Source organism: Dendrobates tinctorius, unplaced genomic scaffold, assembly GCF_039654945.1.
Source record: "Dendrobates tinctorius isolate UK_male_01 unplaced genomic scaffold, ASM3965494v1 ptg000040l, whole genome shotgun sequence".
NCBI lineage: Eukaryota > Metazoa > Chordata > Amphibia > Anura > Dendrobatidae > Dendrobates > Dendrobates tinctorius.
This window is the reverse complement of record NW_027361708.1, coordinates 5,342,855-5,369,728: the sequence shown is the minus strand read 5'-3', so window position 1 is coordinate 5,369,728 and position 26,874 is coordinate 5,342,855. Positions and strand designations below refer to the sequence as shown.

General features: G+C 45.7%; 1 protein-coding gene across 1 annotated transcript in view; it reads right to left on the bottom strand.

Annotated features, from left to right (window-relative positions):
- Window positions 1–26,874, bottom strand: part of TSPAN14 (tetraspanin 14) — a 67,797-nt gene that overhangs the window by 5,739 nt on the left and 35,184 nt on the right. Inside the window, exons 4-8 of the mRNA XM_073574811.1 lie at window positions 23,570–23,716; window positions 19,113–19,283; window positions 18,902–19,027; window positions 18,469–18,513; window positions 3,346–3,465 (exon numbers count right to left, since the gene is read on the bottom strand). Of these exons, the coding sequence (XP_073430912.1) occupies window positions 3,346–3,465; window positions 18,469–18,513; window positions 18,902–19,027; window positions 19,113–19,283; window positions 23,570–23,716 (609 nt within the window). The remainder of the gene's footprint in view (window positions 1–3,345; window positions 3,466–18,468; window positions 18,514–18,901; window positions 19,028–19,112; window positions 19,284–23,569; window positions 23,717–26,874) is intronic.

Genomic DNA, 26,874 nt, shown 5'->3' with positions numbered 1-26,874 from the left:
GTCCTGCAAGATTACGAACTCAAAAAAGAACAGGTTCTTGCTATTGTAACGGACAATTCTTCAAACATGATAAGTACAATTACACTGATGAATGAGTAATGAACAACAGCTAGAAGACAATTTAGGATTCAGTATGTTTGATGGAAGACCACAGTGCTGTTCATGTAACTGAGGAACAATCAGATATTACAACAGAAGAACCGCAAAATTATACTGCAGAAATAGATGATCTTGTTGAAGCTGCTTCAAAACACTTTCCTATTCATCACATGCGCTGTGTTGTGCACACGCTGCAGCTGGCAATAAGAGATAGATTTCCAGCATGTCCCTCTTGCAGACTGACTGGAAAAGTGAGGAAATTGGTTATTGCTGCCAGAACCCCTAAAATTGATTCCATCTTGAAGAGACGTGCAGGGAAAGGGGCAATTGTCGATCAAGACACTCGGTGGGGCAGCGCTTATTTAATAATTGAGCGATTGCTTGAACTAAAACCGTTTCTTAAAGATATGGCGAACCCTCAATGAAGGTCAATGGACACAGGTGGCTGAATTGAAGGAATTGCTAATCACCCATATACCGTGACTAAAAAATTACAAGCTGAGGATTTAACTCCTGGCTTTTTCATAAGTGAGTGGAAGAATTTGTCATTTTGCCTGTCCCAAAGAGGAGGTTTAATCGCAGATGGCATTTCTGCTTCAATGAAACGGAGAGAGACACAGCTATTGGAATATAAATTTTTTCTGGACCCAAGTCATCGTATACTGCTTGATGACCAACAGCTTACTAAAGGAAAAGAAGCTCTGACTGAGGTAGCAGTTAGGATGAGTGGCCTATAGGAGGACTGCCAGGCGCAAGAGGACTTGGGTCCTGACAGTGCTACTGCTGCCATATCTTCATCCTCATCAGATGAGGAGTTTGAAAAGTATTTGGATGACATGGAGCAGGCAAAGCATTGCCGCAAGGAAAAAGATTTCACTCCATCTCCTATAGCTAGCAGATTGACCATATTTCAGCAAAATGTTTCACTTGCTCTCAAAGAAATAGACAAAATTCAACCGTTCATCAAAACTGACTGGGCAGGAGGCAATTCCTTTATACCCGGAAATTGTTAGAGATGTTGCCCATGTGGTTACGGCTTTGCCTCCAACCTAAGTTAGTGTAGAGAGGGTGTTCTCTGGCCTTAAAATTATTAGGTCAGATTTGAGGTCACCTATGAAGGAGGATCTGATGGAGGCAATTCTATTTCTTAGAACAAATTCATAGACTGCACAAATGTTATTTAGTATGTTTTTGTTGAATACTGTTTTTTGCCACTTGCATAGTTTATTACATAGTGTATATATATATATATATATATATATATATATATATATATATATATATATATATACACACATACATATACATACATACATACATATATACACACACACCGTATTTTCCGCTTTGTAAGACGCACTTTTTTTTCCCCCAAAATTGAGGGGAAAAAGGGGGTGCGTCTTACAAAGAGGATATACATTTGCGCTGCCACTGAGGGTACTTGCCGCGGCACTCTGTGCCCTGATGCTGCCGCTGCGCTGTCCGCCACCGCCGCGCTCCTGTCCCCCGGTGGTTTCTTCCGCCCCACAGCCGCCGCCGCGCTCTGTCCCGTTCAGCGTGGGGGGCCTCTGTCACTCCATGCCTGCTTTCTTCCTGGAAAATGGCCGCCACGCATGCGCAGACGGACATATCGGCACTGAAATCTCGGGAGATGAGATTTCAGCGCTGAAATCTCATCTCCCGAGATTTCAGTGCCGAGATGTCCGTCTGCGCATGCGCGGCGGCCATTTTCCAGGAAGAAAGCAGGCATGGAGCGACAGAGACCCCCCCACGCTGAACGGGACAGAGGGCGGCGGTGGGGCGGAAGAAACCACCGGGGGACAGGAGCGCGGCGGTGGCGGACAGCGCAGCGGCAGCATCAGGGCACAGAGTGCCGCGGCAAGTACCCTCAGAACGGGACAGAGCGCGGCGATGGCGGCAAACACCGGGGGATAGGAGCGTGGCGGTAAGAACCGGGGGACATAGCGCGGTGGTGGCGGTAAGAACCGGGGGAGAGCGCGGCGGTGGTGGCAAGCAGGCACCGGGGGACAGCGTGGCGGTGGTGGCAAGCACTGGGGGACAGAGTGCGGCGGTGGTGGCAAGCAGGCACCGGGGGACAGAGCGTGGCGGTGGTGGCAAGCATCAGGGGACAGAGGGCGGCGGCAGTAACAGACACCGGCAGCGGCACGCTGCACATCAAAACACCCCCTCATCCCAGCAGCAATGTTCCACTCCGGCCTCCTCCATCACCACCCCTGGAAAGCAATAAGACGCATGGATTATAAGATGCACCACCATTTTATTAAAAATAAAGTTTTTTTCCTATTTTTCTCCTCAAAATTTGGGGTGCGTCTTATAATCCGGAGCGTCTTATAAAGCGAAAAATACGGTATATACACATACACAATATATATATGTAATTGATATTACATAGTGTATTACATATTTACAATTTATTACAGTTTTTTCTAAAGTAGTATTCCAATAAATATATATTATGTACTATCTAAATATCTTGATTATTGCATCATAAAAATGATTAAATGACTGATGTTCACATTGTACTACAATAAATTTTTCACTTAAATATAAGCAATATACGGTATGTGGGAGTCGGAGTCGGTGTAAGGGAAATTGAGAAGTCGGGGTTGCAGGTTTGGCTTAGGCCTGTTTCACACTTGAGTCTTTTTGCATCAGTCACAATCAGTCAACATGTGAAAAAAACGGATCCAGTGAAGATTGCAAAAAGCTGATGCATCGGATCCGTTTTTTCGACGGATCTGTTGAAGCTGCAGCTTTTGGAATAATTTGCTGGATCCGTCTTTTTCACTCTTCGACTGATTGTGACTGATGCAAAAAGACTGAAGTGTGAAACAGGCTTTACCGACTCCACAGCCCTGTATGTAAGGCAACACTCCCACCAGCTGACACATGGACAGCAACAAGACACTGAATTGTGCCATATAAGTAACTTCATGGCAGAGGCAGCAACTTGTGGAAAAGTTTTACATTTACTAGATTGGTAAGAAAACATGGCTGCCTGGTGACAACACTGGATCTCCTGATCCAGAGACCTCATTGAAGTTCAAAAGAACAGCTACACAAGTACTCATTCATGTCCTAGCCATCAGATACTGAGCTGGAAGGCGGTCAAAGTGAAAATCATACTTTTTAATCGCCCCTCATACCCTGTCGGAAACCCCATAGAATGCATTCTGTAAGATCCCTATAAAAATCCAATACAGATGTGCTTGCCCACACATGTACCTGTAAAATGGAAATCACCAGAAAAGCTCCAGCCACAATGTATATATTTCTAGGCAGCCAAGCTTCCAAAGCCGATATACAACCCTTTACGTAGGTCACTGTAGCTCTTTCAGCGGGTGTCTGTAACAAGAACAAGTAACAAACACATCTATATCAGAACATGCCGACTGTGACAACTATACAAGCAAGAACAAAAGTTAACCAGTAGGGGATAAGGTCAAATATCACTATATCAAAACAAAAATAATTGGATACACAATTAAAATACCGAAACCCCTCTGAAACGAGTGGATGGCAGACCATCCGGTGTAGATACCACTATGCACTCTAGGTATGGTGGAAGATGAAACAGGCAGGGTGTAGGAATAAATAAAAAATAATAATAAATAAAATTAAAAAAATAATAGATAAAAAAAAAATTTAAAATTTTTATAAACAAAAAATGAAAAATATAAAAACTAATAATAAATTACCTTTATTAAAAATGGCACAACAATTAGTGCAAACTTGACGAAGGAGAGCAATTCCGAAATGCGCGTCGGGGCGCGTTTTATCGACACTTTATTTCATTGCTGGTTCATCAGGTAAACTGGCCTTTTAATCGTGTAGTGTTTCACTGAATCACTGATGGTCATTCACTGTTTATTTGTTAGCACTATCATTTTTCAATTTTAATGCAAAGATGCTCACAGTGATTTAAATATATATTTTTTTGCACAATTGCACTTTTCCACTGTGGTTTGTTTACTTTATGGCAATATATTTACCTGTCAGCAATGGAGCGAGTTTACCATGGTTATTGGGAAAGCTTTAATACATAGCTTATTATTTATTATATGATACCATGTATAAAACTTGTGTGCCTTTTTATTTATTATCAAGTTTGCACTAATTGTTGTGCCATTTTTAATAAAGGTAATTATTAGTTTTTATATTTTTCATTTTTTGTTTATAAAAAAAATTTTTTTTAAAAAAAGGAGATTTTTGTGTACTCACCGTAAAATCTCTTTCTCTTAGCCTTTAATTGGGGGACACAGAACCGTGGGTGTTATGCTGCTGTCCACTAGGAGGCGACACTATGCATAATCTGAAAAAGATTAACTTTGGCTCCTCCTCTGCAGTATACACCCCTGGACGGCGTCAGCCTTCTCCAGTTTTGTGCAAAAGCATTAGGAGGAATATACCAGAAACATAACCATGCCTGTAAAAAAAAAGGCTACTATAAAACAGGCTCAAACAACAATATGAGAACCCAACCGTAACAACGGCCCGCAAGGGCTACAGGGTGGGAGCTGTGTCCCCCAATTAAAGGCTAAGAGAAAGATTTTACGGTGAGTACACAAAAATCTCCTTTACTCTGTCGCCTTATTGGGGGACACAGAACCGTGGGACGTCCTAAAGCAGTCCCTGGGTGGGAAGCAGTGGACGAATATTGTGCCGACAGTCCCCTAGACTTGGAGTACTGCCGCCTGCAGGACCCGTCTACCCAGGCTCGCATCCGCTGAGGACTGGGTATGCACTCTGTAGTGTTTTGTAAATGTGTGCAGGTTAGTCCAAGTGGCTGCCTTACACACTTGATGTGCTGAGGCTTGATGCCGAATGGCCCAAGAGGCCCCTACCGCCCGCGTAGAGTGTGCCGTGATACCGGCCGGAAGAGGAGAATTGTTGAGGCGGTAAGCCTCTTGAATGGTGGACTTGATCCACCTAGCAAGCGTGGCTTTGGAAGCCGGTAGGCCCTTGCGAACGCCTTCTGGAAGAAGGAAAAGTGAATCAGACTTCCGGAAAGGAGCAGTCCTAGACACGTAAACACGCAATGCCCTGACAAGGTCAAGCGTATGCAGAGCCTTCTCTACCCTATGAACGGGAGCCGGGCAAAGAGACGGTAGTGATATTTCCTCATTGAGGTGGAAGCTGGACCCGACCTTCGGAAGGAAGGATGGTACTGTACGGAGAACCACCTTGTCCTGATGAAAAAACCAGGAAGGGTTGTCTGCAGGAAAGAGCTGAAAGTTCAGACACCCTGCGTAGCGAGGTGATTGCCACCAGGAAAACCACTTTCTGCGATAGAAAGCGGAGTGAGACCACCCTAAGGGGTTCAAAAGGAGGTGACTGTAGTGCTGTCAAGACCAGGTTGAGGTCCCACGTCTCCAACGGACGTTTGTAGGGGGGAACCAATCGGGAAACCCCTTGGAGAAAAGTCTACACTTGCGGCTTGTTAGCAATACGCCTCTGAAAGAGCACTGAAAGCGCTGAGACCTGGCTCTTCAGCGAGCCCAGGGATAGCCCGGCGTCCAGGCCTGACTGAAGGAACCCGAGGGCCTTTGGAAGAGAATAGGGAAGTGGAATCTGCCCACGAGAGTCGCACCATGTGAAGAAAAACCTTCCAGGTACGATAGTAAATCCTGGCTGAAGTTGGCTTTCGAGCCCTGATCATGGTTTTAACAACGTCCGGTGAAAAACCTGCTTGGGTCAAAACCCAGGTCTCAATGGCCACTCCGTCAAATTGAGAGCCCCTGAGTTCTGGTGGAAGAACGGGCCTTGTGACAGGAGGTCGGGACGTGTGGAGAGACGCCAGGGAGCGTCTGCTGTGAGTTGCACGACGTCGGCGTACCATGTACGCCTGGGCCAGTCTGGAGCGATCAGAATGGTGGGAACACCCTCTTGTTTGATCTTCCTCAGGACTCTGGAGATCAGGGGGAGGAGTGGAAAAATGTACAGAAGCTGGAACTGGGTCCAGTCCTGAACCAGGGCATCTGCTCCGAGCGATCGCGAATCGCGCGTCCTGGCCATGAAATTGGGAACCTTGGCATTGAGATGGGATGCCATCAGATCCACGTCCGGGGTCCCCCAACGATGACAGATCTGACCGAAGACTTCGGGATGGAGAGACCATTCCCCAGAGTCCATTCCTTGTCGGCTGAGATAGTCGGCTTCCCAGTTGTCCACGCCCGGAATGTGGACCGCGGAGAGTACCGACCTTGCATTCTCCGCCCACTGTAGGATACGCGTTACTTCGGTCATCGCCTGGATGCTGCGGGTGCCGCCTTGATGGTTCACGTATGCCACTGCCGTGGCATTGTCCGACTGTACTCTGATATGAAAGTCTGCCAGCAAGTGATGGAAGGCTTGCAACGCCAGGAAGATGGCCCGAATTTCCAGGATGTTGATGGGCATGGTCGATTCCCTTGGTGACCACCTGCCTTGCGCTCTGTGATGTAGGTGCACCGCGCCCCAACCCATAAGGCTTACGTCGGTGGTCAAAACCTTCCATTGACCGGAAAGGATTTTCCCCTTGCAAGCGAGGTTGGCTTGAGCCACCAGTGCAGGGACCTCCTGGTGTTTGCTGATAACCGGAACTCCCTGTCGAGGGAGAACGGATTCCTGTCCCAGGACTTGAGGATGGCCAGTTGAAGGGGTCGGAGGTGAAACTGGGCAAATGGTACCGCCTCCATTGCTGCTGCCATCCTGCCAAGTACTCTCATGGTATACCGGAGAGATCTGGGGGACTTGCGGAGGAGTGTGTGAACTCCCAGATGGAGAGCCAGTGCCTTGTCCCTGGGGAGGATCACCAGACCCTTGGAAGTGTCGAATAGCATCCCCAGGAAGGTCAGAGACTGACTCGGGGTAGTCGAGGACTTCTGTAAATTGACTAACCATCCCAGGCGCGTCAGAGTGTCGATCGTGATCGAGACGTTGACCTCGCAGTCCTTGAGGGTGGAGGCCTTGATGAGGAGGTCGTCCAGGTATGGAACGACTACTATGCCTCTGGAGTGCAGAACATCCATGGTAGCTGCCATGACCTTTGTAAATGTTCTGGGGGCCGTGGCCAGACCGAACGGGAGGGCCACAAACTGATAATGGTCTTGGTTGATTGCGAATCTGAGAAACCTCTGATGGGCGGGAGCAATTGGTATATGTAGGTATGCGTCCTGTATGTCTATGGAGGCAAGATATTCTCCTTTTTCCATAGATGCAACGATTGACCGGAGGGATTCCATGCGGAAGTGACGAACTCGAACGTACTTGTTGAGTTGCTTGAGGTCTAGTATGGGTCGGATGCTGCCTCCCTTCTTGGGCACCACGAACAGGTTGGAGTAGAACCCTCGGAAGCGCTCGTCTGCTGGGACTGGCACTATGACTCCTGCTCGCAGGAGGGAAGAAACCGCTTGACGGAAGGCCTGAGCTTTGAGCGGGGATTTTGGAGGGACAGATGGAAAAAACCTGTGCGGTGGGCTGGTAGTAAACTCGATTTTGTATCCTGAAGACACTATTTCCTTGACCCACTTGTCTTCTGTAATAGGCAGCCAGACCTGCTGAAAGAGTAGCAGTCGTCCGCCAACAAGTGGGGTGTCTTCGAGAGGGCATGAGTCAGGACGAGGGAAAAGTCTGAGGTTTCCCTCCTTTAGGTTTTGCCTGGCTTGCCTTTGATTGCCAGTTCCTGTCCGGCCTCTGTGCCGCCGTGTGTTGTCCCTGCGGGGGGAACGATTACGGTTTTGTGCTGGGGGTGAGACGGACCAGCCCGAAGAATTCCGAAAGGATCGGAAACGAGATTAATTACGTCTTTTAAACGTGCGTTTTGGTCTTAGTTGAGGGAGGGAAGTACTTTTGCCCCCAGTAGCATTGGATATCATTGTATCCAGCTTTTCACCGAAAAGACGGCCACTGAAGTACGGGAGATTTGTTAGGGACTTTTTTGAGGCCGCATCCGCTTTCCATTCTCTTAGCCAGAGAATACGCCGGATTGTAATGGCGTTTGATGCTATTCCCGCTATTCCTCTTGCAGAGTCCAACGCTTCAAGGACCATGTAATCTGCCACCACTGCAATTTGCACCGCCTGGTCCGCCATCTGAGGATTTGAAGCTTGAAGGCCCTTTTGCAATAGAGCAGCCCAAGCCATGATGGCCTTGGCTGCCCAGACTAAAGCAAATGCGGGAGCCAAAGAGGCACCTGCCGCTTCAAAGATTGAACGAGCCATGCGTTCGACTTGTCTGTCTGCCGTGTCCTTGAGGGTTGATCTGTCCGGCAGCGAGAGAAGCGTTTGTGCTGCCAGCCCAGAGACTGGAGGGTCCACTTCAGGCGGATCTGTCCAATCCTTGGTGTCTTTCTGTGGAAAGGGGTATTTTGCTTCCAAATACTTGCGATTGGCGAATTTTTTCTCAGGCTGCGAAAAATGCTTAGAAAGGATTTTTTGGAATTCCGGGTGATTAGGGAAGACCTTCGATGGTTTCTGAACACTTTCAAAGGAAATGTTGTGTTCTGGTGTTTCCGGGGTTGGATCTGAAATGTCCAGCACCCGAAGGATGGAAGAGACGATATCCTCAACTATCGCAGTATTGCTAGGGGGACTAGGGAGCAAAGCGTTCTCTGTTTCGTTATCTGAATTGGAGTCACATATGCCCTCTGAGTCCTGCGCATCGCTAAGGAGCTCCCTAGCGGGCGAACTAGAGCGGAGGTTTCCCGTAGTCTGGGATCATTGTGGAGATCCGCATTGTCCTTCTCTATCAGGGGACGGCCTCGGTGACCTGAGGCCACTGTGTCTTTCCCTGGAGGGGGAAGACCTATTGCTATGTGAGGACACAGCTGAACGCGACCTGTGGGTCCGCTTACGCCTCGAACTGTCGGAAGCGCCCTGATCATGAGACCGGACGTCCCTTTGCTGGGTAACGTTCATAGCCGAGACATGACCCTGCAGTAATGTGGAGGTCAGGTTATCTATAGACTGTGTCATAGACTGCGACATCTGAGTTGCCCATTCCAGCGCAGTAGCGGTCGCAGAAGCGTTGGTAGGGACTTCTTGGGGTTCTGCTCCGTTTTTTTGGGTACAGTCCCGGCAGTGCGGATACGTGCTGCCGCTGGGGAGAGTGGCCTTGCAGGCTGTGCAGACTGCATAAAAGCAGTCTTGCCTGGTTCTTTTCTTTGAGCCCGACATAGTACCTAGGCTGATTAATAGAGACCCTACAGGGGTATCTACGTAGAGGAAAAAGGAGTAGGAGAGCGCTATAGGTTATAGGAATTCACAGCTGAGTACCAAGGACCCAGCTGTGATCTTACCCCACCGGTGCTCCCCTTAGGTCCAGCGCTGATAAGCCCCATGTCCTGTGCCCCCCGGAGACTCTGTGCTGCCTTCCTCCAGGTGCAGCAAGATGGCCACCGGATTCTGAGGTGGAGAGGGAAGGGGGCGGAGAGCTGGAAAAGGGCGCGCTGGGCCATGTAAAAGCGCGCCCTTCCTGCCTCGATCCGCCCCTTCTATGACACTGCAGTGTAATTTTCGTCATCCGGGGGGGCGTGCCAGGGGCGGGGAAAAGGCGGCGGCTTCGGCTAGGCCGAAGCCGCGGTCTAAATTAGAGGCCTGATGCCCAGGAGGGCTCCAGAGCGGCGCGGTAGTCCGGGAGGGGGTCGGATTTGCACCGGACCCCCCCAGAATGGGCGACTGGCTAGCGGTGGGGGCAGCAGTGCTAGCGGTTCCTGTGTGGGGGGTCCCTGGAGCGCCATGGAGCCACTGCTGCTGCAGAGGCAGGGGCGCAGAAAGCCCTGTCTCTGCTGTGCCACGTCTGCCTGCACCCTCCCCCGGCCCCAGCAGGATCCCACAGCTGGGCTGGGGTCCCTGGTGCAGAATGCTGTCTGTACTCCGACCCTACCTGCAGCGTCTCAACCTAATGCCCCCTGCGGGGGATTAGGGAGGGTGCGTCTGTCACCGTCAGGGGGTCTTCATCCTCGCCTCAACCCAGACCCTGAAGGGGGTTGGGGAAGGAGGGGGGGGTCTCAACTTCGGACCAGTACCCGAGGGACTGGGGAAGGAGCGACATGGGGGACCGCCATCTCTACTTCAACTGGGCACCCCTAAAAAGGGGGCCAAGGAAGGAGCCATGCCGGGAGTCTCGCTGGAGACCCACTTTTCTTCATCTGTTCCGACGAAAGGAAAAAAAGAAAAAAAGGTGTGCCTCCTTGCGACACTAAGCAAAAAACTGGAGAAGGCTGACGCCGTCCAGGGGTGTATACTGCAGAGGAGGAGCCAAAGTTAATCTTTTTCAGATTATGCATAGTGTCGCCTCCTAGTGGACAGCAGCATAACACCCACGGTTCTGTGTCCCCCAATAAGGCGACAGAGTAAAATATATATTTTTTTATTTTATTTATTATTTTTTATTTATTCCTACACCCTGCCTGTTTCATCTTCCACCATACCTAGAGTGCATAGTGGAAGCAAGAACAAAAGTCTGAAAAGTGAAAACATTTCCAATGATAGTGGCCTAAATAGCTAAGCACTCATAGATCTGAGATAACAGGAAATGTATTCAATACAAAAATGAGCTGATGACATATAAGATCCTAGGCTTGGACCGTCATCAGGTACACAGATGGCTATTACAGAGAGACGTGGACCAAGCTGTAATAAAGCACTATGGGAGAAGACGAGGAATCCTGACGTTATCAGCGCTAGTCACCACTGTGGGCATTCCACGTCCCTCTAGAATAGCCACCTGTGCATCCGATGAAGACCAGAATCCATGATCGAAACATCGTAAACTCCTTTTACCTCATATCTATGTGAGTGCCTAGTACTCCTGACTTACAGTGCCCAAGGGCTGGGCACCGTCCCGTCTGGAGAGCTGTGGCTTATACAGACATGCTGGTGGTCCAGGCACTCCTGGTAGGAATACAGCTGCCACTAGTCTAGAGCCTCAATGAGCACTTTTCTCTAGTAAACCAAGCTCATCTTTAGAATTACATTCTCAAGAGACAGAGTATATTTGTTTCCTTGAAAAACAACAACATCATTTTGAGTTAAGTCTCTTATTAGAAATTCTGTTAAGTCCATATTTGCTTAAATAAAAAAATCACTAATAATCATTGCTCCACTATGGAATTCTGGGAGAAGTCAGGTGAACGCTGCTGAGCTGACTAGCATGTCGTTGAGACCAGTTTCTCAGTCACTCTTGGCTTGAGCACTCCTATAGTAAACCATTGACTAGGGATGGTGTGGATTTTTTTGCACGTCTCCATTCCACTGGTCACGACAGTGGTGTGTGGCTGCAGCACAGGAGCAGAAGCCTTTTACCTGTTGGCATTTGTTGATCTTCTTTTGATTAGAAGCCGAAACGCAAAGCTATTATTGTAACGTGACACACAAGTGATGTTTTGCCAGGCTGGCTAATCAAAAGAAGAGCTCAGGATGTCAGTAGGTAAGAGGTGGCCCTCAGGGCACAAGCGTGGAGGTCACAAACCTCCGTAGTGACTGATGGAATAGGACGTGAATCGAGTCGCACTAACTCTGCACTTGAAAGAAGCATAACAACTTTGGTGGGCGGTTATGCTCGTCTCACTTCATGGTTTGGTAATCTGAGGAAAGTTAGAACAACCTATTCTGCAAAATGACTGACTAGTAAAAGACACCAGCCCCGGACAGACAGGGCTACCCTGAAGAGGAGGAGTTTCTAGTAGCCAGTATTGAAAGGCAATTTGCCTGTTTACAGAGGACCGAAAAGTCAAAAGCATCAATTAATTGTGACCATAGAAGAAACAGAAACAAAAAGGCAATGAGTCACATGCTTACAAGGAGTTGTGGGCGATGCAGGAAATGACTAGGTATGAGTCTTCAGTATTACAATCTAATGTTATTTTTTTATGAAAGAAGCAAGAAAAGAAACCGTCTAAAAGTCCAAAGATGGAAAATTATAAATTTTATTATTAGTAATATAAATATACCAAGTTATGGAAGAATTAAATATCACAGTGTACCTTTCCTAAGAATAATGCATTTTACTAATCCTCTGCTACTCCTTCTGGAAGTAATTGAATACACTGACAACTAAGGGTTACAATTCTCCTTAAAGGGGTTGTCCACTACTAAGACAACCCTATCTTGATCAAAACGTTTGGCCCCCATAAAATAATCAAGCCCATACTCTATCCCATTTCAGCGCTATTCCGGCAGTGTTGGCACTTGCTCTCCTCGGGGTTCTCCTACGGTATTGTGACACAATACCGCCACCCAATCAGCACTGGCATCACTGTCCCCGCCTTCGGCAAATCGAATATGAAGAGGGAGTCCGGGCTGCAGCTGATCTCTGAAATCCTCTTCATGTTCGATTTGTCCAAAGGTGGAGACAGTGACACCAGTGCTGATTGGGCGCCGGCATCACAAGTCACAACAACAGCACGGGAGCCCCGGGGAGAGTGAGTGCTGACACCGCGGGAACGGTGCTGGCATGGGAGTATAAGCTTTATTATTTTATTGGGGCCAAGCGAAGGGTATGACAAGCAGTTTTCCAAGTAGTTTAAAGTTAACTTGGAAAAACGCTATTAACCTGCAGATTTAGGGTTAATCTGCAATTTATTAGCATTCTGAACCTGCCCGGCGCCGGCACTTAGACCCCCGCTGCCGGAGGAAATGAACTTTACTCCTCCCAGTAGTGTTGGTTGTGTGAACTGGTGCGTCTGTCCTTGTGGGGTGTACTTATATAGTGCTGGGCATCATTAATAGACACTGTGCATTACACGTACCTGTATGAATGGCATCCTATGCAAGCCTCATTTGTGAGCATTTGTAACTAGGCAGCCACCCTGGCATGAATTTTTAGGTCTGATTGGCTGTTTGTTGCCCCTGCCTTTATCATGGGTTTCTGATACATCCCGTTAGCACATTTGTAATCTGACTTGGTGTTGGTAAAGGCCCCTTTACATTTAGCGATGCACCAGCAATCCCGACCAGCGATATGACCCGGTCAGGATCGCTGGTGCATCGCTAAATGATCGCTAGTGAGCTTTCACACCTGAAGATCTCACAGCGATGCAGCAGCGATCTAGCGGTCGTTACTTATCTTTCACACGCAGCGATCCTGACTTCCTCCCGCCCGCGTCCACGCGTCGCTCGTCGGCGCCAGCAGGAAGCAGACGATGAGAAATTAAGCTGCGCGATCAGCGATGGACAGCTGGGGAGCCGGTCGGAGGTAAGTATCACACATAGCGATATCGCTAGCGATATCGCTGCTGCGTCACCAAACCGGTAATGCTTTAGCGATATCGCTATGTGTAAAACCCCCTTAAGGCCGTTTCTTTTTTCTGGTATGTTTTCTCTGCTAATCCTCCTGGAAGTAAATGAATACACTGACAACTAAGGGTTACCATTTCTGCTTAAAGGAAAATGGTGATGTGAAAACATGCTATTAACCTGCAGAAGTGGCGGTAATCTTCAGGTTAATAGTCTTCTGAACTAGCCTGCACATAGATCCCCACTGCCGGGAGGAAAGGAACTTTATTCTTCCCAGTAATGTTCCGGTTTTAGTCATAGGGATGGCGCCAGCGAGTTTCCACTCATCATTCCATGTACAGACTCCTATAACCTCTCCCCTGGAAATGACTGACCGCTGGCCCCAATGCTGAGCTGCTTTCAGTGAGAGTTTGGGCGCAGTTACAGTAAAAGCTGTCTATATACAGAGGGGTATCTGAGCCTGCGCCAGTGCCACCCCCAAGACTGAGATGCAAACACTACAAGGAGGATTATAGTTCATTTCCACCTGGTAGCAGGGGACAAAGTGCCGGCACCGGGCTTGTTCACAATGCTATTAACCTGCAGATTAACCCTATACCTGCAGGTTAATAGTATTGATTCACACGACAGGCTCCCTTTAAGGGCATCTTTCTACACAGTCTCACACATAGTTCAATTACTGTTGATGGCGACACCATATTGACTAGGACTGTGATGGCGAACCTATGACACAAGTCAGCACTGACACTCGTAGTCATTTTCAATGACACGCGGCCGCATACAGAGAAGTATGGGGCCGCATGCCGAGAAGGACATTTCATCCTCAGCTCCTGCACGGCCAGGTGCAGTAGCCAAGGATAGAGATGGGCAAACCCGAACAGTAAAGTCGGGTTAGGCTGCCGAACATCGCTTCTGATCGACGGTGAAATCATCCCTGCTGGTCAGAGAGCCGCAGTTCCCACGCTGTCAATTGACTGCGTGAGCGCTCAGCTGTGATCGGAGGTATAAGAGTTCACCTCTGGTCACTGGTGTCAGCTGATGGGATAACCGCTCCCATCATCCGACACCTGCTGCCGCTAACAATAGTGAGAGCAGGAGCGGATTAAGGGAATATTCATCAGCCGCTCCTGGGCTGTAAATAAATAATTTAAATAAAAAAAAAAAAAAAACCTGCGTGGGCTCCCCCCTATTTGATAACCAGCCAGCAAAACTCACAGCTAGGGGCTGCAACCCTCAGCTGTCAGCGTTAGCAAGGTTGGTTATCAAGAATAGAGGGGTCCCCATGCTGTTTTTATAGTTATTTAATTTTTTTTTTTTTTAAACGGCGTGAGGTCCCCCCATTTTTGACAACCAGCCTTGCTAAAGCTGACAGCTGGGGGCTGGCTTTCTCAGGCTGGTAAGGCATGGCATGGATATTGACCCCGCCTGCCTAAAAATAGCAGTCCGCAAGAATAAAGTCCTTTAACTGAAAAATATGACACAGACTCCTTTAATAATCTTAATTAAACCATACTTATAACCTCGCCTAAATCCACCAAATCCTCCTGTAATAAAACTAAAATAATCAAACAATATACCTCATCTCTCAGTCATTGTGTCCCACACCGTAATCCATGTCTGGGGGATTAATAGTTTTCAACCTGGACGGTGCCAAGATGCAACCGTCCAGGCTGAGAACCACTGGTGAATGAGCTGCTGCGAGCGCAACCTGAGTGACTAGCGGTGACGTCACTGAGGCTCCATTCCCAGCAGGGCTGAACTGCGGTGACCTCTGTGAGATCCCCGCTAGCACCGTGAGAAAAACTCTCATGGTGCTAGCGGGGATGTCACCAAGGTCACGGCAGTTCAGTCCGGCTAGGAACAGAGCCTCACTGACCGGAAGTAACCTCGATAACGTCGCCACCGGTCTCTGAGGCTGCGCTCACAGCCCTTCATTCACCAGTGGTTCTCAGCATGGACGCTCGCATTTTGGCACCGTCCAGGTTGAAAACTCTTTATCCCCCAGACATGGATTACGGCGTGGGACAGAACGACGAACAGGTATGGTATATTGTTGTTTTCTTATTTTAGTTTTATTAAAGGAGAACGAGGGCTTCGGTGGAATTAGGCCTCTAAATAGAAATGGAAAACTGGGTTTAGTCTTATTTCAAATGACTTTATTCTGGCTGTGTCTTTATTTACCATACAACTATAGGATTAGACTTCTAGAGGCCTCTCCATTACTAAGCCGTGGGCTTGATGTCATCTGACAATAGAAAGGTAACACCAACCCCACAAATGTTACCCCACTTGCCACCGCTACAGGGCAAGTGGGAAGAGCCAGACAAAGCGCCAGAATTGGCGCATCTAACAGATGTGCCTTTTCTGGGCAGCTGCGGGCTGCTATTTGTAGGCTGGGGGGGCGGCAATATCCATGGCCCCTTACCAGCCTGAGAATTCCAGCCACCAGCTTTAGCAAGGCAGGTTGTCGAAAACGGGGGGGTTGCGTTTTTTTTTTTCTTTTAATTATTTATTTAAATAATTAAAAAATATGGCATGGGGACCCCTCTATTCTTTATAACCAGCCTTATTGTAGCTGACAGCTGAGGGTCTGTCTGTAGGCCAAAACAAGAGAACTCTGGCACAGAAAGTCTAGTTCTGGGACTTCCGTTAGGCCGTTACAGGGTTTTTGACCTCACTTCCGGCTGGTGGAGCAGCGGAATGCCGCGGGGGACGCATCTCTGGGGGCCCTGTGATCGCCATTACCAGCAACCACATAACCACAGCAACCATCATCCAATCTACTGTTCAGGGGTGTCGTGGATTTCTAATTGACCATCATTACTGAGATAATTAATGAGGAGGCTGGGAGAGGTAAGGGCCTGTGCTATGGGTGCCGTATCCCGCCATTAGAAATAGTGAAAGCCATCTTAATTTACATAAGAAACACCATCTTGCAGCATAGTGCAGACTCCATTTCACCACTATTACTGTTGTGCATCCTTATTAATCCCTATTTCTGCTTATTAACCCTTCCCTAAAAGGCAGTTACATGTGCCATCTTGTTACGCTAGATAACCCATTATTGCCTGCGGGGCTAACAGGCTACCTATAAATCTGTCTTCTGTCACTGCCCCCCTGATGGAGAAGCCAAAAAATTAAAAAAAAAAAAAAAACACAAGTTGAAGGAAGTAAAGGAAGTTTAAATAATATCAAGTCCAACAAAAGAAACCGACTGACGGATGAACAAAGAAGTCACTAAGCAGGTAAGTCAAGTAATTAGTTTTTGGTTATTAAATACAGTTACATATTACAATTATACATTTTTGTTACTTCAACTATAAAAATAGTGAAATTATGTTTGTATGTTTTTTCACAAAAAGTGACACTCCACCCGAGTTATGCTCGTGTTTTGGCGAATTTTGACACACCAAGCTCAAAAGTTTGCCCATCACTGGACTAGGGTTCTGGTGCAGTATTTGCCTCAGAACAGTTAAGAAGAGTACAAGTCTTTACTATAATGGACTTGTCAGTGAGATTTAGGAAGTCTCAAATTCACAAAATCTCACTGACCTGGTTTGTACTAATAAAGACATGTATTCTTCGTAAAATATCAGATCTGAGGCAAATACAACCTATTGACAAGGAGAATAGTATCACTATGAGCAGTAATACGACTACGTGACTGACTGTATGGGAAGACGCCCTTGGGGAATGTGCACACAATATTTTTGTGGCGGTTTTGGAGCAGAAATTAAGCGTGATGAGACAATTCAATAGTTTAAGCCAGAAAAAAAATTGTGAGGTGAAAAATATGGAAAAAAAAAAAACGTTGTGGTGGGCGCTGTCACGATGAAGACATGGATGAGTAGGTGTAGAAAAGCAATGAACATTTATTAAAAGCTGTTTTTTTAATGTTTTTTATTTTTCTACATCTTAACATCCATGTCTTCATCATGACAGTGCCCACAATGGTTTTTTTGGCCTCAATTGTTTTTATGAGCTGTTCCGTCAACTTCAACAGATGGAGCAGCAGACTATAGGACGACTACCACTTCACTACTACTCTCATCAGGGTTGTGCCTGGCCTGCACACCTCCATCAGGTGAGCAGATTCCATCTACTCTTCCCTGTCTCTTATCACAAGGAGCGCTCCCATTCTCCCTTCTAGTTCTAAGCCAGCACAATGGTGTAAAATAATTTTAAAAAAAAGTTGCAACATTTTTGTACTACAAGGAGCTGAGCAAAACTTTGGAGACTTGTTTTCACGGACAACTCCATCAATTGGGTCCAGCGGACACTGGGTGGGACAGGGCAACACCCACCCATCAAATTCATAAACAGCAGCAGCATTTCTTACACCAAAATGTCACTATAGTCCCTGGTTGAAGTCATGGTTCTGGTGAAGAAATAAGTAAAAGGCTCAGCACTCTGTTTTAGGGATTAGAGGTGCTCGGAAGTGGGATATGAATAGTTCGGATGCAGCACGCTCTTTGCTTGAATAAAGAAAATTTTATTGGCAATAGTCAGAATTCAAAGTTGCTGTGACTTAAAAAAAAAAAAAAAAAAAAAAAAAGAAGATGTTTCGGCTCCTGCTGAGCCTTGCTCACATAGTCGCAGTAGTAGAAATTCACATGAAAGTGAAGAAGCACCAAGGACATGTAGCTGCCATATACTTTGAGTAAATCGCTATTTCTTCACGCCAGCAGCCCTTGGTGCTTTTTACACTTTCATGTGAGTTTCGAACGAGGCTCAGCAGGAGCCAAAGCGTTATTTTTTTTTTTTTAAAGTCACAGCAACTTTGAATTCTGACTATTGCCAATAACATTTTCTTTAGTGCGGTATATGAACTATTTGATCGCTCTGGCAAGGTACAGAGCCCGGACAACATGCACCGAATTCATTATCTTGTGCGCCTTCTGATGAATGCCGGGCTTCTGTAAGTCTTTAAGGCAATCTGTCAGCAGTTTTGACTCTTTACCTGTCTGCCCGCTACTTTACCTTGTGACTTCATTGCAATATGAAATGTAAAGACGTGTTTAATATTTCTTTGATTAACAGGAGCTGAACTGCTACATCACAGCCATACCCAAGACCCCAGTGTACACAGACACGTGGAGCGATCCACCAATATGAGTGGCACATGACTTACCTTTTTACGGACGTCGTAACCACACTGAGTGTTCACTACAGATTGCTGTGGAAGAAAACAACAAAACAATAAGGCACATTGTACAATTCTTAATGGAGGCTAGAGATACAGGGGCGACTTTCTCTGAAATGTTACTTTGTCCGTTGGCTTTCATTCACGTGGCAGTCAGGTCTTCTCACACACACAGAAAAAAAATGGACACCTGTATTACTGATTTGCAAACCAAGGTCAAAAAAAAAAAAAAAAAAAAAAGACGGACAGGCAAGGCAAAATCACAGCCATTTTGAATAAGGCGTGAAATAGCCAGGACCCGTTATAGAAGGTTACTCTATGGGACCAGCCAATCAAGTCACAGGAGCAGAATGTGTGTGTGACCCAGTCTGAAAAAGCTTGGAGCTTTCCTGTTATCACATGGATGGAAGAATAAACTTACAGCTGGGTCAGCGATGCAGCAGGAGAACGGCACGCCACATTTTTCTCGACTGAGATTTTCACCAGTGCAGTTAAAATACTCATTCAAGTCCCAGTCGTCTGGTCCTTGGGCGCCACAGCAATGGTTCTGTAAGAGACACATCGTTACATGGACATATGGAACACAAAGGCGGAGAAGTGCGAGAAGCTGACTGCTTGTCAGGGAACCATACCGCTTTCTGCAGGGAGTCGATGAGGTTCTGCAGGTCTATGTCATCTCGGTAAGCTCTTATGTTGTTCTCAAAAAATTCCTTGGCTCGGTCCCTCACCCAATCTTGGAAAAGGAAGGCCAGCACGGCAACAGCCAGCTCCATGAAGAAGATGAGCACAATTGCCCCACAGAACTGCGGGAATACAAGAGAGTTATGGGGGAAGTGCCAAGTGTTTGCATTCGCTCGTGTTTCCTGCTGCAGAGCACTGCTCCCCACCACTAGAACAAGGATTACTATCAGACGGCAGTGCTGAGATTCTCACAGCTTGTTCACATGCTGCATTTTATCTTATTTAAATTAAAGAAAAAAACCGCAGCAGCGTTTTACAGTACAAGCAAAGTGAATGTACACATGGGATCGCAACACCCTATACCCCATTCTCCCTATAACCATTTGAGACATTAGTTTAAGAAGGGGAGTGTGTAGTGGATTTAACTTTGTTCCCCTCCCCCCTTATATTTTACCTCAGGTTAATGTTGTGGTATGGGCCTCTGCACGGAGGGGTGATGGTACGCACTTTGTGGATTCTTCTTCAGCCAATAAGTTTTGGACCAGATATTTGATTGGCAGAAGGTGTGTAAGTGGGAATCAGAAGGTGATATAGGCCGGAGATTCCTGTCAGCGGTGTCCGTGCCCGCCGGTGAAGTAACTACCCACCCCTGAGTATTCTGTTAGTTGTGGTGTTTTTCAGTTGGGTGGTCACACAGCTGTGCGCTGAATAATCTTTGTCCGAATTATAAGTTTGAGAACCTCTAGTGTCTAATTTTTATAGGCATGTGATTTTTATTAATTTTATGATCGTTTATTTGAATGGCTAATTTTTAGGTAACACATTAATAAACACCACAGCCTTTATTCACCAAGATAATTACAAAGGCAGAAAATCACGCGTATTCTAAGCTGCATTTTTCCTGCAAACACGGTTTTCATTGCAGAAAACTCCTTGTGTGCCCGTTCCCACAGGCTTCACTCCCACAATCAGTATTTGGAGAGTTTTTAATGTTGCGGTTTTTCTGCACCTATTAGGTACATTTGGCAGTGCATCTTTTCGTTGCGTTTTTACTAGCATTTTTAATGTTGTGGTTTTTGTCTCTTGCTGGTATGTCTTGTTTTAAATAAAGCTGCATTGCTTTTTGCCACTACCTGGTATTTGGATGTAACAAAACGTTATGGGCACAGCCATTTTATACTGGCAGATTTCCACATCTAATGAAGTTCCGCATATAAAATTCATTGCACCCCCAAGAGAAATTGGGTTTGGTGCGTATCAGAAACAGGCAGCGCAGGTCAGGTTATGCGGAGCAAAGAAAAAAGAAGAAGCACAGTGGACATGAAATTTCTATAAATCCCATCCACTTTGCTGGAACTGTACAACGCTGAGTCTTTTGCTAAGTGAAAGTATGCAGCGCCCACAACTCACAAAAATCTCATCACGGGAAATTAACCTTATAACGCAAAGTCAATTTTTCTCATCTTAAGGAATAATACAATTTCTTCTCAATCCATATGATAAGAAGTTTCTCTTCATGTGGCCGATATATGGCATCATACTGCTCGGTTACATTCAAGTAGTGCACGGTTATATATCTTACTAGAAGAAGAAACTAAGGCTAAATCTATGCAAAAAAACATACCTAGAATTTAACGTCTAATGTTTGTGTAAACTGCAATCTAACAGATTCCAAACACAGCTCATTTTAATTTTTGCGTTTTTGTTTTCCTTCTTCTTTGAGCGCTAACTTTTTTGTATTTTTCCATCCACCTAGACGCATCGGGTTTGTAATTTGTGGGCAGAGTTGTACTTTTAAATATCATTCATTTTACCATACAGTATACTACAAAATGTAAAAAAAAATAATTTACATGTGGGTAAGGCCTGAACGTCCAAGGAAGACCATAGTGGTGGATGATCGCAATATCTTTTCCAGGGTGATGAAAAACTCTTTCACAATATCCACCCAAGTGAAGAACACTCTCCAGTAAGAAAGTGTTTCAGTATCCAAGTCTACCATAAAGACTTCATGAGGGCAAATACAGCGGGTTCAGCACAAGGTGCAAACCATTATTCAGGATAAAATAGAAAGGCCAGATTACGCTTTGCCAAAAACATATAAAGAAGCCTGCCCAATTCTGGAAAAGCATTCTTTGGACAGATGAAACAACATCAACCTGTACCAGACCGATGGGGAAAAGAAAAAAAAAAAAAAAGTATGGAGAAGGCTTGGAGCAGCTCATGATACAATGCAAACCACATCCTCTGTAAAACATGATGGAGCCAGTGTGATGGCATGGGCATGCATGGCTTCCAGTGGCACTGTGTCACTAATGCTTATTGATGTGACTGAAGAGAGAAACAGCCGGGTTAATTATTACGTGTACAGGGTGATACTTTCTGTTCAGATTCAACCAAATGCAGCAAGGTTGATTGGACGGCATTTCACAGTACAGATGGACCATGACCCAAAACATACTGCAAAAGCAACCCAGTAGCTTAAGGCAAAGAAGTGGAAAATTATGCAATGGCCAAGACAATCACCAGATCTCAACCCCATAGAGAATGCATTTCTCATGCTTAAGACAAAAAACTTAAAGGGGTTGTCCACTCGGCTCTCGTGCGGTTGCCCGGTGCCCGATCAGCGTTGGCATCACTGTCCCTACCCTCATATGAAATTGCACATGAAGAGGAAGTCAGATCAGCTGCAGCTCTGGCTTCCTATTCATGTTCAATTTGTATGAAGGTGGGAAGAGTGACACCGTCAATGATTGGGCACCAGGCACCATGTAAAGAAACCACACGAGAGCCCTGGGACCGCGAGTGTCGACATTTATTTTATCAGGGCCAAACATTTAGATCAAGAAGGGGTTGTCCTAGTAACAGACAAGGGAAGAAAGGCCCACAAACAAGCAACAACTGAAGTCTGCGCAGTAAAGGCCTAACAGAGCATCACAAAGGAGGAAAGTGTTTGGTGATGGCCATGGCTTACAGATTTCAGACAGACAGTCATTGCCTGTAAAGGCTTCTCTACAAAATATTGAAAATTAACATTTTATGATAAGCTTAAATCAGTCCAATTACTTTTGGGCCCCTGAAATTAGGAGGTTTTGTAGAAAAATGGTTGCAATTCCTAAACGTTTCATAGGATATTTTTGTTCAACCCCTTTAATTAAACCTAAAAGTCTACACTTCAATTGCATCTCAGATGTTTCATTTAAAATAAAAAATAGTGGCCTGCAGAGCCAAAATCACAAAGATTCAGTCACTGTCCAAGTATTTCTGGACCTAACTGTATATATAGGTTTGTATCGCCACCTTCAGAAACCTGTAACGTTTTCACTTTTGATAGAAGGAGTTGTGTTTGGTCTTGATTATTTGTGAGGCAAGCTGATGGGTTTTTGTTTTTTTCAACATTTTGGAATAGATACGAGTCCTGATCATTTCTTTTGCGTTTTTCTGTAACTTTGCAGTGAACAAAGTAAAAACCCGCAATTTGTGTTGATTTTAGATTTTGATAGATAGGACTATTATAGGTGCAGCGAAACCACATGATTATTTTTCATGTTTTTAATGGAGTAAAAAATTGGTTTTGTGATTCAAATTGCTGGCTTTTTTTTTTTTTGTTAATTTTTCTTTGTTAGCCCCCTTAGTCATCCAATACGTCAATATTGCTGTATATATAAAAGAAAAAAAAAAAAAAAAAAAATCGGTCTCCTTTGGAGGCCAGATACAGTAATGGCAGAGACAGCGGTCTTCAGCAGACTCCTAGATCAATCCATCAGCACTTTGCAATGCTAGCACAAAAAATGCAGCGGTCATAGATATACAGTGACATTTAAGTGGTTAACAGCAGCAAATGGAGCTCTGCTCCAGCTTTTGCTGTCAGAGGCAGATCCTTTCTATGTACCATAGCCATTATCGGCCATGAATGTGGTAGACTAAGCCTCTGAGCCAGTTCCATACATCTGCTCCAACTTGTGCTATAGATGTACAGCAGATGTGGGAAAAAGATTAAAGCAGTTCACTGTTGCGGACAATTTTTTTTATGTTAACTGCATGTATTTTTGTCTAAAAAATAATTTTTGCACGCTTTGACTGCACAAGCCTGTTTTTTCTGAAGATTCAACTTTGATATGGTCCGTTTTCATAAATCAGCTGGGATAAGCTCAGAAAAAGACAGATAAACAAGTTACATACTCTCCGTATCGCTGTCATAGTGGACAGACTGACAGATTATCAGTTTGCTCATTCTGCAGCCAACAACAGACTGTGTAATAGAAGAAGACGGGCTAAAAAGACAAACTGCAAAATAATTTTATAAAACTCAATTGCAGAAAATTTTTTTTAACCTAAATACATTCATTACAGTGGGAAAAAAAAATCCCTAATCCATACAATTCTTTAGTCCTGTTGAATTACTTACAAATTTCAAAAGGCAAATGTTTTCTCTCAAAGCACCAACACATCCAGCGAAGCCGAGCGTGAACATAATAACCCCAACTACAAGGACCAACCATACGGGGTCAAAACCATGAAGCCGAGTCACTTTTGTTATATCAGACAAAATCCCCTGAAAAACAATGAAAAAGATTAGCACATTATGGGCAGTTTTAGACTCATTTATCAAAAGAAAAGATTAAAAGGCGTAAGTTAGTTGCACAAATATATGGCTGCTCATAGAAGGGGTAGAACAAGACCATTTCTAAAACCACATTTGTTAGGAACCATGCACGGTAAAGGGAACCTGTCACCACTTTTCTGTCCTACCAACTAAAAATATAATTTTATTCAGTGTCAGCTATGCTTTCCCTAAATACTTATGTAACCCCCTGTATCCTCATGTATCACTCATAAAAACCTTTTATACTTCTCCCTCGATGTATGCAAATAGGGTTTGTCCGGTCCGATGGGCGTGGCATCGGTTGACTACGCAGGCGAGATATCCACGTCAAGGACTGCGTGCCGGGAGATATATAAAAGGCTTTTATGGGCGATACATGGGCAGTCGGGGTGACATAAGTATTTAGGGAATGCACGGCCGACAATGAATAAAATCATATTTTTAGCAGGTAGGACAGAAAAGTGGTGACAGGTTACCTTTAAAATAAATTAGCCACAGTTCTTGCCAACTACTCTCTCCACTTACACTGATGCAAAAGGCACTATTTTTAATAAATGTGGGCCTATGTGCGACTTGCATCTGATGTTTACGGCCCAGTTCACACTTCCCAATTCCAACGCAGGACAATTGGAATCAAAAAGTTGAAAGTGTTTCTCTTTATTTTGGTATCCAAGGTAAACAGCGGGTAACTAAGCGCACGCGGCGCTTAGTTACCCGCTGTTTACCTTGGATACCAGCTCCCAGCGTCTGCTTACAGCGCTGGGAGCTCGCTGATCTTTGGTCTCCCGCTGCCACACGCAGCGATGCATGCTGGCCAGCGGAAGATCAACGATCAAAAAACAGCCCAGGACATTCCTGAACGATCAGCGATACCCAGCTGGGGGGCCGGTCGCTGATGCCTGCCACACACAGCAAGATCGCGGATGTATCACAAAATCGGTGACTCATTAGTGATCTCGCTTAGTGTGAAGTACCCCTTAGTCTGATGGAGGTGCGAAATTTGTCCATGTAGAATCGTCTCTGAAAGCTTACAATTGTATTTTTTGTTAGCCAATACAGGTATCACGCCTGAAATACTTTTTCCTTTTTTGGGCATAACATCATTTACACAGATTTTTTGGCTATACGGTAGCACAATATATTTTTTTATTTTACATCACAATAACAAAATTTAGCACAACAATGAACCACTTCCTCCAGTGACCTAGAACAAAACAACTTAATTCTATTATAGTACAAGCATGTCCTCACCACAGGACTTTTTTTTTTATTTTACCGCTTGATGCTTTGAATTAAAGGTTCCTGCACTTAGTCTCATACTCACCTGCCATTGCCTTCTACTTCTATCGCCGCCACTTCCATTGATCTCCGGCAGTTTGTGACCTGCCAGATTGTCCCAGTATTTCATGGAACGAGCCGGAGATCAGTCTTCAATGCAAGTCTATGAGTGCCGCCTTCTGGTTCTCATAGACTTGCATTGCGAGCTTGTGACATAACTTCTGACTTCCGGCCAGTCAGTAAGAAGTTGCAGTCACAAGATGGCACCGTGGGACCGAAGTGGTGCAAAAGAAAGGGTGGAGGGTGGATACAAGACCGAGGGCAGGGGCCTTACATTAGAACCACCACTCAAGCTTTTTTGAGTGGTAATTTCAGCATAAAAGTTTAAAGGGGTTGCCCGGGCTTTTCACTTAATCTCAGTACATATCTGGGCTGCAGAATTATGACAATAAGTAATTTACTTTCTGTCACTAGTTTGCACGGTTTTCTAGATATTCTGAACAGAACGTCCAGGGGGGGGGGGGGGGGGTGTCATGGCATTGAAATGAGAACTAGTCGTAACCTCCTACTCTACTCCAAACATGCCCTCTATAGCAACAACCCCAACCTAGATAGCTACAGGCCCTCCCCGTCCACATGAAGCAGCCCTCATCACACCATAACGAATTCTTCCCCTCCAGCATCCTCAGAGCAGAGAGCAGAGAGCTGCTCCTCCCCCAGACACACACTGAACAGTTATCTATGGAAAGTGAAACTAGTGAGGAGTGAAAATCGTCCTGTATTCTGGGCCACGCCATGATTACAATACGTAAGTCACTATCAGCAAGGCTATGTGCACACGCTGCAGATTCACCTGTGGTTTTTTCCGCGCGGAACCGCAGGTAAAGTGACCTGCGGTTTCACACCTCTACTATGTTAAAGGTGTGAAACCGCTGCGGAAACCGCCCAAACAATTGACATGCTGCGGTTTGTAAACCGCAGCAAAACCGCGTGGAAAAACCGCACCGTCAGCACAGCGTTTTTGAAAACCCATAGGGTTTCATTGTACTGTACTTAGTCTGCGGAACTGCTGCGTTTCCGCAGGGCCAAAACCGCTGCGGAAACGCAGCAGAATCCGCACCGTGTGCACATAGCCTAATTCCTTCCCTCATTGTCCCAGGCTGCTGGCAGCAGTGAGAACAGGCTGTGTGATGGCCAGTGATGGGGGTCTGCAGCTTCTAATCTGCACAGGGGATGGCAGTCACTGATGTAATCTGTTGTGTGACAAAGCCTCTGCTGTGTGAATGAGACAGCTCTGTGTCACTGATGTCTTCACACAGCAGCAGATTTGGTGCAGTGTATGTGTGAGCACTGTGTCTCTAATAACACAAATACTGATGGGAGCAGCCTGTCCAATTACTTATTGTCATAATTCTGCAGTCCAGATATGTACAGAGATTATGTGAAAAGCCCGGACAACCCCTTTAAGTATCACTCACTTGCACATCAGGAGATGAGACTATTTTATTGTAGCATTTGTTAGCCAGTTGCAACACTTGTTAATTAAAGTAGGACAGGAACTATAAATGTGTCAAACGGGTGTCCTTACAGAGTGAGTATCGATTGGACAGTGTGAGAGGGATGTCTATAGGTTGAATAACAAAAGATCATTACCATGGATGCAGCAGTCACGTCCCCTTTACCCCACGTGCAACCAATAACAGTCTCAGCGCTTTAGTGACGTACACTGCTTAGGCCAATGATTGGCTGCAATGGTAAGGAGGGATATAAGGGATGCCACATCTCCAGCCTACCTAAACATATGACCAGTGAGTAGAATCAATCTCCAT